This window comes from Microtus oregoni, unplaced genomic scaffold, assembly GCF_018167655.1.
Source record: "Microtus oregoni isolate MIOR12 unplaced genomic scaffold, Mior012 000027F_ref0000203, whole genome shotgun sequence".
Taxonomy (NCBI): domain Eukaryota; kingdom Metazoa; phylum Chordata; class Mammalia; order Rodentia; family Cricetidae; genus Microtus; species Microtus oregoni.
The window spans coordinates 5,646,919-5,658,943 of NW_024543086.1; the positions used below are offsets into that span (position 1 = coordinate 5,646,919).

At 42.7% G+C, this 12,025-nt stretch overlaps 1 protein-coding gene across 2 annotated transcripts in view; it reads right to left on the reverse strand.

Moving 5' to 3' along the window:
- Nucleotides 1-335: 335 nt before the first annotated feature.
- Atp10b (ATPase phospholipid transporting 10B (putative)) overlaps nt 336-12,025 on the reverse strand; it is a 102,111-nt gene continuing 90,421 nt past the window's right edge. For both annotated transcript variants that reach the window (XM_041676112.1, XM_041676113.1), the window contains 3 exons: nt 10,812-10,916; nt 8,219-8,406; nt 336-3,291 (listed from right to left, as the gene is read on the reverse strand). In XM_041676112.1, the coding sequence (XP_041532046.1) occupies nt 2,802-3,291; nt 8,219-8,406; nt 10,812-10,916 (783 nt within the window). In that variant the 3' untranslated portion in view covers nt 336-2,801. The remainder of the gene's footprint in view (nt 3,292-8,218; nt 8,407-10,811; nt 10,917-12,025) is intronic.

Sequence of the window (12,025 nt, forward strand, 5' to 3'; positions counted from 1 at the left end):
AAGTAATCAGGTTAGAGTTTCTGAATAAGTCTTGTGTGTGCTGCTTCCAGGTCTTACAGCCCATAGGCATAGTTTGTGCTTTATCTCACACTGGGTTAAATAGTCCTAATGCCTTGAGCTTAGGAAAGGTAGTAGGGTGTTGGAAGGTAGGGGAGGGCAGGCATTAACTTCCTCATAGCCCATGTTTCACTTCAAATTATTTAGTAAGGACTTGATGAGGTTTATTGATGAAATGAATGAGTAAATGCAAAGAAGGATGAAAGAATGAATAAATATTCAGGATTCATACCGACAATGTATAGGAAGAATAATAAGAATTTCAGATTGGCCAAGAATTATGGAAAAACCAAGTTTATTTTTCTTTTTTTTTCTAAAAAAGATGATGACATGTTTCCAGTCAATCAGTAAAAAGATTATACATATAGAACATGTACTAAATGCAGTCCCTAGCATTACCTTATAGAGGGAACGTTAGAGCTGCCCTCTGAGTGAGGTGGCACATCAGTCACTCACACAGCTGGTTTGGTTCACAACGAGTAGCAAAAGAAAGTGACCACTTGGGACCAGATGGTCCAGGCTCCCCAGCATGCAGGGACCTATAACACTGGGATCATTCCAGGCACACTGAGACGGTCAGTTAGTCAAGAAAAAGAGCAGCCTTAGAGTGCTGAGTAGAGCGTGGATCTTGGAAGGGGTGGGGTGTCACATTTTCTCGCCACCTCCTTATCCTCCTTTCCCTCTGAAGTGAGACTCCTGTTCCTAAGGACAGCTCTTGCTCTCTGAAAGCCTCATCAGTACACCGTATGCAATTTGGGCTTGATCTTTATGCCAGGAGCTAGAGCTGCTTCCACTTAATTTGCAAGCGTGGTAGCCTGCTCCAAGGTCCTTTAAAGACTACAGGGAAAAGCAAACACTTAAACTCCAATCTACTGGAGCAAATACTCTGCTATTTTCTAGAATAAACTACTGGAATTTCTGACTATTGGCAGGAGGTAGGAGTCTCAGAAGGAAAGGGGAGTTAGATCCAAGTTTTGATGAATCTCTTCACTTGGAACAACCCATGTTTGCTTATCCTTCACTCATCCCCCACCTCCTGTATGACCATATCAATTTTTCGGTAGGATACTTAAGTTCCTACCTTCTGGCTCATGCTGGCATTATGATATCACAGAGCTTTAGGGTGATGCTCAAAAGGGCTCCTCCAATCTTTGTTTTCCACAAGGATGAACAGAGTCAGCCCATTCTGCCATTTGCCGTCTTGATTGTTGGGCTATTTCTTAGTATCATTACTTAGGAATTACTTAAGTCACAGGCCAACTCATGGCTGCTGGTGGTGACTTGGGTAAAAAGGTTACAGTTTTCCTATCCTTGGACTTTTTGCCCAATATGCAGGCACTGCCTTGAGACAATGGCAAAGAACACTCCTTGACTTAGCTTTGAAGACTTGGAATAGGTCATCGCTGGTCATAGCGGACCTAGCTTATCTTGATAGCCTCTGAGAACTGTCAATTAGCTTTTTATAGAAATCTTCAACATTTTATAGTGTTAACACTTTTGGCATTAACAGTTTCTAGGGATAGGAAACACATGTAATTCTTTCCCCACGACTGTTTAACTTAGCTGAATCACAGGTCGATGATGGCATGACACGCTGGCATCAGCCGATAATGTGGGTTTTAAACTTGAAGATGCCACTTTGAACTCATAGTTGCTCTGTCATCTGGGCCTCTTATTGAGGAATGCTATGCTAATATATTATCCCTGGTTTTTCCCATTGTAAGAGTTGAATGAGGATGGGCAGTTTGTTTCCAAATAAATCAGTAGTTTGATGAGAGCATGCTGTGTCCTTTTGGAATACTCCCCCAGATGGTGGGGCATGTGGTCCATTAGTGAAAAACCTTTAGTATGTGTATCCTTCCTGCCTCTTATATGAGTTGTAACCCCACAGCCCTTGGTAGTATCTGTTGCACTGCACGCAAATCCCATCTAATCCCATTTTCATCTTTAGATGTTGTTTTCTTTGGCTTAGAGCAGTGGTTCTCAACCTGGGTCACAGCCCCTTTGGGAGTCATATGTCAGATAGCTTGCATATCAGATATTTACACTACAAGTCATAACAGTAGCAAAATCACAGTTATGAAATATCAGTGAAATAATTTTATGGTTGGGGGGTCATCACAACATGAGGAGCTTTGTTATTAAAGGGATGCAGCATCAAAAAGGTTGAGAAACCACTGGCTTAAAGGAATGAGGCAGCCTCAACTCTGTTCATGGAAGAGATGATATTCCTGACTTGGTACAGGAGTGATCTTGAGAAGAAGCTATTGTGTGTGCAGGTCTCCTCTGAAACTTGAACTCTTGGGTGAGGTGAGGTGATGGCTTGGCAACCCTAGTAACTTCCATATTCTGATACATCTCAAAGATTTGTAATACTGATTGGAGTCTTGGATACTCACTGCCTGGATGCATTGGGGTCATGGGCTTTGCTCACGTAGAAGCACATAAAGATGTGCTTGAGTTAAAACGTTGGAACACAATGTAACAAAATCAAAACATCTGGATCCAGACTATTGTTTTGAAGTTGTGCTGCCTGGCAGAAAGCCAGAGTCAGTGGGCCTGACAATCCAGTGTTGCTCAACCCCTTTGGGGACATCTTTTCCACAAGGAATTCAACCCTGGTGGAGGAGAACTGATAAAACTGGCAGTTATTCCTCTACAGAGAGGAAGGGAACTGGGTCACTTGCCAGTTATTAAGGTGGCCTCTTCTGAGTTTGCTTCAATCTCCGATTTTTGTAGTCCCCTCATATGAGTGAACTCTGAGACCGGCGATGGCTGCCTTTGCTTGAGAGTCGAGACACATCCTTCTGTCCCCTGACATAGGCTGTCAGAGCCATTGTTCTGTTTGGGCCCAGTAGACATTCCCCAGATGAGAATTTAGCCAAGGTGTCTCCTGAGCATGAGCTATCCCGTGAGAGCTCTCTGTTGCATCTTGGACCCTGGAGAACCCAGTTTTCAACATGCTTCTGCCTGGGAGGGCTAAAGTTCTTTGGGGTGCTGGTTCCTAAGCCCTGCTGTCGTGCAGGTGATACTGACTGGCATGGAGGCTGAACATGGGCAGGGTCCGAAACAGGAACAGAAGCAGAGGCAGAAGCAGGGGCAGGAGTAGGCCTCTGTTTGCTTCTCCAGTTCTGGATTTCGAGGTTTCTTTTGTCTATGGGCAGCTTGTCAATTTTCTGGGCTTTTAAGATGAGAGACTTCCCATATGTGCCTTGTAGAGACAGGAGTAAGTACCTAGTTGAAAGTAAAAGAATAAAGGTAGTTTTTGAGTTGTTTGTATCTTCAAATTTCAGCATTGAAAGGGCTCTTAGACTCTAACTTTTCTCCAGTGAGATTGTCTTCATTGTACACTGAGTAATCACTCTCAAAGCTAAGGATGCCTGCTCCTGCAGATGGAGGAAGGGAGATAACAGCAGCAAAATACAACAGTAAAGCTTATTCTCTTCAAAGAGCCTTGCTGATTACTGATTCCTGCTTTCAGAAGCCCACGTGCTTGACATAGTCAAGGACGAGGAGGCTACCTTTGAGCCCCGGTAAGGCACACATGCTCTCAATCACTTGGAAGCATTGCCAACTTAACTTTACATGAGTGTATTTTGTGATGTTTGTACTGTGATGAGATTGTCCTATGCTGTGTTTCTCATGTCTTAGTGTGTCACACACAATGCACAATGAATCCAGTGCTTTATCTGCTGTCAAGCTATGGTCAGATCCAAGTGTTCTTATCGGCTGTATACACATTGCATTGTTGTGTGTGTGTGTGTGTGTGTGTGTGTGTGTGTGTGTGTGTGTAACTCTATATAATTACTCTTTGCCCAGTGAGGAGACTGACACCTCCAGATGAGGTCTATTGTGTGGTGTGATTTTTTGCAGCATTCCTGGGCCCTCTGATTGCCAGGATACCCTTTCCCCTAAAACCTTACCCCAGGTGCTGAGGTGATACTGCCAAAGCTTCCTGAAAAGGTCTGGGATCTCAGCATCTCACTCCGACTTGCCCTTTTCTTACCAAGCTGCATGTAGCCTGTGGGAGACTTTAGATTCATCTTCTGGATCCAAATTTAGACATGTGGAAGGGTGAGAAGGCTAACTATACATTATCTTATATCATAGGCCATGTACGTTCCCTTTTCTGAGTGTTATCTAGCCTGGAGGACATGTTCAATGTTAATTTTAAAGCCTTGTAAACAGAGAGTCTGATTTTATTGTGTTTGAAAGTTGTACGCTGAACCCACAGGGGACAAGAATTTTCTTAAGACTGTAATAGATCCCACCAATGCTGATAAAATTTTCCTTATTTTTACCAGAGAACCTAGACAACAAAGAGAACCCTAAGAGAGACATACATGGATCTAATCTACATGGGAAGTAGAAAAAGACAAGATCTCCTGAGTAAATTGGGAGTGTGGGGAGCCATGAGAGAGGGTAGAAGGAGAGGGAGAAGGAGAAGAGGGGAGTGGAGAAAAAATATATAACTCAATAAAAACAATAAAAAAAGAAAAAAGAAAGTTATTTCAATTCAGAATAGTGATTTCTGGGTCTGTGAAGAAAATATAAAGTTAGGGGATCAGCGAACCCAGGCTGAAGGCTTGGCACTCACTGGATCTAGGGAGTGAGTTGCAAAGGGAAGGAGAAGTGGGAAGAGAGTCCAAGCATGTGCAGGTCTCAAAAGTCAAGGAAGAGGGACCAAAAACTGTTACTATTTGCTACTACTAATTAGAAGGATTAAGAAAGGGCCCTAGGAGTTAAGCTAGATATGATCATCTGTTTTTAAATCTCTAAAATAGTTTTCATACATCTATGCTTCTAGTTGAAGGGAATTTGTACTGTCCTTTTGTGCTGGGTGAATTAACTGGACCAAGATTAGCAGTCTACTTATCACAAGATTAGCGAGTAAGATCACTGCCCATGATGAGAAACAGGACTTTCAACTTTAAGCCAGGAACAGTGTTAGCAATGAATAGCAAACATTCTATCATGTGGATTTCTATAAACAAACATGCATTATGCCAAGGTTGTAAGTCAAGTGTCCTTACAATTATTAAAATAATCCCTTCATTATCAGAAGAAATCCTTTTGACCTTAGTAAATAGAATTAAATGGGAATTCCACTTTGTGGTAATAATATAGAATAAGCAAAGATTTGGCTCATATACCATGGTCACTAGCAAGTACATATTTGCTAATGTTTCCTTAACTCATCCCCCATCTGTTCAGCAGGTCATGAAGCTGATGCCCAGCTGTTCATTCCACATGTGTCAACAGTCCTTGCACGTGCTTCAAGGGCCTTTATTAAGCTGCTGCTGTAGCCTTGGAAGACTGTGGCTCTAAGCACTTTTCTAATGAAGAACACCAGGCTTATAAATTTCTCTTTAGTCTCCAAATAACCTGGGGGATAGAGAAGCTCACTCTGGCCATGATGGTCACAATCGCTTAACTTCAAAATCAGTGGGCAAAACAAACAAAACCCAACAGTAAGGCCAGAGAGGCAGCTCAGTGGTTAGAAGTGCTCTATGCTTTTCTAGAGGACCTGAGTTAAGTTCCTACCACCCACATCAGGTGGCTCACAAATAATCTGTAACTCCAGCTTCAGGCATCTGACACCCTCTTCTGGCCTCCACAGGCACCTACATACACATAGCGCACGCTCGTACGCACACACACACACACACACACACACCATAAACAAACAAACAAACAAACAAACAAACAAAAAATAACAAAAACAAATCCCTGACATTTCTGATGGAATTTTCCAATAAGGGCATGATCCTCCCATTCCTCTCAGGGTTTTTGTCCCCAGAGTTTCATTGACAAAGGGGTGGGTAGAAATTTTATTCTTGAGACTTATACTTTTTCTTTCTTTCTTTCTTTCTTTCTTTCTTTCTTTCTTTTTTGCCTACTCTGTACTCTGAGGATCCTATATGGGTCAGCCTCTTTCACCCGTATGACAGACTTATGTGCAATGCCTCTGCTGGGTGATACCTTGTGTGAAGCTAGAGTCTGTCTATCCATCTTTCTGATTGTCCAGTATCCATTGTTCATTCATCTCAGGGCACAGACTATGCAGCAGGAACTGCTAGGTGATGGCTGAATAAAGACAAAAAGTTCTTTCTTCTGGAGTCTACCATCAGAAGACATGAACATGATTTGAATGATGGGAAAACTGGCTGTAACAGCTAAACACACAGGTGGTGGGAATATCAGGGATTTGCTACACTCCCAGGAAGGTAGGAGACGTCCTAGAACTTCTGAAAATAGTCATGCTGTTATGAGATCAAAGCGTAAAGAGCTTCGGTGGAGGCAAAGACATTTCCAATAGAAGCCACAGCATAGAAGTGAGAGGGTCTGGGACCATTAACACAGCTAAGCAGTTTGGTGGTGTTTATCTCCAAATTCGAAGCAGTGTGGAGATGAGGCTGGAGGACTCTAGGAGTCAAGCTGGGAGGTCCTGCACACAGCCAGTATTCAGAACTCAATTCTTCTGCAATATTTGCTGACCTCTGTACTATATGCCAGGGTTGTATTTTCTGTCTCTAACTGTGTATCAGAAGCCAAAGTTCTGAGATGCCTTAGAAAGATGCTACAGGCAGATGAAGGTTCCTCAAGGCTCTCTGCCCACTGCAGGGCAGAGACAGTTCGGCACAGTGTTGCCAGTGGGCATTTATTAGCCTTTAATGACAAGTGGTTCAATTCTGATGTGCAAACTGATGAGATCCTGAGGAAGGAGAAAGCTTAAACTGTGCCTACAAAGACATTATTGTCAACTTTACCCATTTTTCTGACTGGAGCGTGGGGTCGGAGAATGCAGCACCGGCTCTTCAGTCAGGAGATCCTTGTTCCCACTGTGATTTGTACTGGTAACATGGTCATATCTGGGTACTCAGACCTTCAGCTGTTTCATGGGCTAAAACCTTAGCTCTGCCTAGTAACTGGCTGAGAGAAATAGAACCTTTGGGGCTGTGTACTGTGTAGCAATCTCGAGCTCCACAGGGCAGCCTTATCGCTGCTGGCATTTTCCTTGAAACTGTGAAAGCAACAGTTTTTGGGTCAGAAGTGTCAGAAAATAGTGTGTGATCATGAGCGATTTATCTGGGTAACAGAGCCTTTCTGAAATGTCACACATGTTTTTATACTTTGGCACTATTAAAATGTTGGCTATTTTACAAGAAAGTTAAAATTTCAGAGAGAAGTCTGAAGCTCTGCTTCACAGTTCTTTCCTGTGCTGAAAAGATGTTCTTTGTCCCCATGTATGCGCTCCACATGGCTTGCTGGGACTGCTCTCACTCCTACAGGCACTCAGGTGTGAGACTCCCCGACCGGCAGAAAAGATTACAGAGCTTAAACAAATCCTTCCTTATCACACAACAAAATTTCTAAGCCAGGAAAGTACAATGACTCCTCCCACATTACATGGTCACAGTGGGGGCCATTTTGCTTCTCTGTGGTTGACCTAGGACCAGAGTTCGTGTTATTTTTCCTCTGTCTTATTGTTCCTTTTTCATTTTTTATTTGTTTGTTTTGTTTTTGTTTTTTGGAGACAGGATTTCTCTGTGTAAACAGCCCTATCTATCCTGGCACTAGCACTTGTTGACCAAGCTGGCCTTGAACTTACAGAGATCCTCCTGTCTCTGCTTCTCCAGTGCTGGGATTAAAGTACACCACAACTACCCAGATTTTTTCTTTTCTTTTCTTTTCTTTTCTTTTCTTTGCTTTTCTTTTCTTTTCTTTTCTTTTTCTTATTGTTTTTTTATCCCAGTACCTTGTGTCTGGACAACAATCTCAAGGCTCCAGTCAACTTGGCTGATTTAAAGCCTTTATGAAAGTATACCTCGAGGTGTAGCTGTGTGGGTGTGGGTGTTTCAAGGAAGGGTTAGCAGAGGAGGGAAGCACCCCCTCGAATGTGGCCTGGGGTCCTGGGTTATGCAGAGAAAGTGAGCTGGGCACCAGCATTCATGTCTTTGCTCTCTGAGCTCCTGCACACTGTCACTGGCTGCCACGACAGACTTGCCCTCCAAACTGAGAGCCAAGACAAGCCCCTCTCTTCTCAAGTTGATTTGGCCAAGCATCCCTTCACAGAAGTAAGGAGTGTAACTATACCCTTGGGCTGTGGGGATTTAGGGGAGACTGGGAATTTTATAGGGCATTGCCCAAGAGCTCAAACCTGGGTAGAAGAGCCGCAACTGGTGTGAGCAGGCAGATGAGGTAGAATGTGGGGTCTGAGAGCTGCCTTTCCATCACCCCGTAGGGATTGACGGGGCTGTTGCAAGTAACACAAGTGGCGTTGTAGATGAGGGAAACCACGAAGTACATCAAGAAGCTGCCGAGAAGGACAAGGCCGTGGAGGACAGTCTGTAAAGGGGACAAAGAAGATGCCGTTGGAAGTTCTGATTAAATTATAGGGCAGCAAAATGCACATAGCTTAATTAATCTTTGCTTTAAACCTTTTTGAAGAGGCACACACATATCAAACACTCACAAAACAGGCAGCTTAGTGGACCAAGCATCCATATTGCTCTACCTAGCTGGGTTGTGAAAACTGGCTCGGCTTTTAACATTCTATTTTTAAAAATGTAATGGCTAGGAGCATCCTAGACAGTAAATTCATTTGAGGGGAATATTTCGAGCATACTAAACCTTATAGACACAATTAAAGTAACCATATATCTCTCGTAAATGGCCTGGCTATCTATTTTTAGGCAAGTTCTGTACATGTTTATGGATGAATTCTTACTTTATCATATATATGTATTCCTTTTGCTTATGGATTGGAAGTTGTTGTCTACTCCCAAATCTACATGTTGAAACTCTCAATTGATAGTATTTGAAAATGGGACTTTTGGAATTTAGAGTCCCCCATGAATGGACTTACTGTTGTTATAAGAGACACGAAAGAAAAGATACCTTTCTCTCTTTTCCTTCCAGGGATGTGTAATAAAAGCTTTTTCCTTGTGTGTCATTATAGATGTTTCTAATTCTACTTTCCAATTTGATAGCTTCCCTCCCTCCTTCTGCCCCTTCCTCCCTCCCTCCCTCCCTCCCTCCCTCCCTCCCTCCTTCTGCCCCTCCCTCCCTCCCTCCCTCTCTCCCTCCCTCCCTCCCTCCCTTCCTTTGCTGTCTGATCTAGAATGAATTGCACAGATTGTACTTTTAATTTCAAAGCTAATTTTTCATTTGGGGGAGTTCTAACAGTTTCCAGAGCTGGTCTCAATTCCTAGTATCAATGTCACTCTTTGCCTCATACATCCCTCACCCACTGTTTCTGATATAACCACACCCCAGGAGCTTATCAATACCATAGTTTTCCATAGCTTGCTCTGTAGGGTAGAGACAATTGGACCAACAATAAATGGAGCTCTAGACTCCCCTACTATACAGGAGCCAGACTCCCCAATGGTATATTTTCCTGCCTCCTAGAAAGCACACCGTACCTCACCGTCTCTCCATTGTGTCATAGTCTCTTCTGGTATTGATGGGCCATAAAGAACATGAACTTAGGACAAAAGAGGCATAGCCAGGCTTACCACTTTGTTCTGTCGCTACTGGCACACATTAGAAAGATCGATTTCCAAGATGAGACCTCCCTGATCCAGAGGTTCTCTTGGGGCCTCTTATTGGCCACTTAGTAAGCTTTTGATGGTGAAAGGGGGTGAAGGAGAAAGCTTCATTGTAGAATTCAGGCATGTGTTGAGCCTACCTGGAGGTATTTTCATATTCAAATTTTCAGTACATGTGCTTTTAGCAACAGTCATCTTAACATGACCATGGGAAGATCTTTCTTTACTGTGATCTCTGTGTACCACTAAACTTTGTCTTTGTATTGTTAGCAAAGTGGTTAAAAGCAAAAGGGTCAGAATGACAGGGATTAAAACTCACTTCTAGTTTGAGCTGCTTGGGACAGATTTCTTAACCTTGCTCCACCTATTTCTAAATCTGTAAAATGGGATGATTAAAAAAATCTAACACATAGTGAAGTTAAATGAGGTAATGTATGTACATCATGTAGATTAATACTTGGCATAAAAATTTGAACTCTTTAGAGTTATTAGCAAAACGCAGTGAGAGAGCTTGTTCTTTCTCTGTACATGTATATGTGGGTGGGTGTAGAGGCTAGAGGTTGATTTTGGTGTCTGTTTTCCTTAAACTCTGTCTTATATTTTTGGGACATGTTTTCTCACTGACCATGAGGCCCACTGATTCAGTAAGATTAGCTAGCTAGCCAACCAGTTCCAGGGATCCTCCTAGCTCCACTTTCCTGGCATTGGGATTATGGGTACACACTAACATATCTGGCTTTTTCTTTTGTGGGTGCTGGATATCAAATTCAGGTCCTCATCTTATAGATTAAGCCACTTCCTCAGCCTGCCTTTTATGGTGTAAGATCCCTAAATACAATATTTGGCAATGTTTGATATGTGGTAACCAAGTAAGTAGGTTATAGCCTTGTATCCACAGCTTCAGCTGGGCTCAGGCTAGCCTTTCCTATCTCTTCAATGCTCCTGAATTTTTCATCACCATAAATCTAGTTTTGGAACTGTCTCATTGCTTTATGGGCATTGCTATTGTCATCATGACTAGATGCTGAGGCCAGCAATGTTAGCATCGTTGCCAATTCCAATGCTTTATAGGGGCACAGTGAGAGACTCATGAATTTACGGAGCTAGACCAACTATATAGAGTAGAAGAACTCAGAAATTTGAGTACATTCAGTGAACAAGAATACGATTTTTAAGCTATACGGCCTATGGGATCCTTACCCATGTCTTCATTTCCATTGCCTGGTGCAAGAGGATGGTAATGAGGGAGATGGTGTTGATTGGTGTTCCAAAGGTAAAGACATCTATATCTGAACCTCTGTAGGTCTAAGGAGGAAGAACAGACAGGCACGGTCAAGGAGGTATACCCGAGCATGCATGGATTTAAGGCTATGTGTTCAATACAATGAAGCCAGGGAGAGAAGAAATACGGTGAAAAGAAAGGAGAAAAGAAGGGGTTGATTCAAGGAATGGACAAGAGGAGAGATGAGTGACAAGATTAAATTGTTTAAGGACATGTTTGCTCTGGTGAAGTCTGGAAAACCCCTGTGGAATGGGTAAGCAGAAGCTTTCTTGAGCATTCTCAGGCACATCACTGGTTGCTGAGGGTATGTATATCTACCTTTAAGGAGACCGTGGCACTATAAGGCAGTCCTATAGCATTCACTCCCTTAGACACCCTGGGAGCACATTTATCGGCTGAAACCAGGTTATGATAAAGGAAAATGTAGTCCAGACAGAGGTCAAGTTTCAGAGTGGGCAGTATAATGGTTGGGCTTTGTTAACTTGACATAAATTTAGACATATCTGGGAAGAGGGAATCTTCATTGAGAATATGCCTTCATAAAGTTGTCCTGTAGGCAAGTCTATGGAGTATAGTCTTGATTAAAGATAGATGTGGGAGGGTTCTACTCCTTGGCAGGTGGTCCTGCTTGCTATAAAAAAGGCTGCCAGGCAGTAGTGGCACATGCCTTTGATCCCAGTACTCGGAAGGCAGGTGGATTTTTGAGTTCAAGTTCAAACCTGGTTGGTTAACAGAGAGAGTTACAGGATATCCAGGGCCACAGAGATAACCCTGTGAAAAAGCAAGCCAGCTGATCAAGCAATGAGGAGCAAGCAGTTAACAGAATTCCTTTGTGGCTTCTGTTTCAGTTTCTGCCTTCATGTTTCTGACTTCCTTCAGTGATGTTAGATGAAAAAATCCTTTTCTCTCCAAGTCAGTTTTGGTCATGGAATTTCATCACAGCAATAGAAACCCTAACTAAAATAAATGCTCTTAGCTCCAGGACAGGAAGTATAGGGGATAAGAAATATAAGATGCCATCCTGCCCAAATGTATCTCCTCTTCATGGGAGGTACCTTAGAAGAATTTTTTTGTAGTCATTCAGAAGAAGGGAGAATTACAGACATGATGTAATTTAAGGGTGATAGTATAC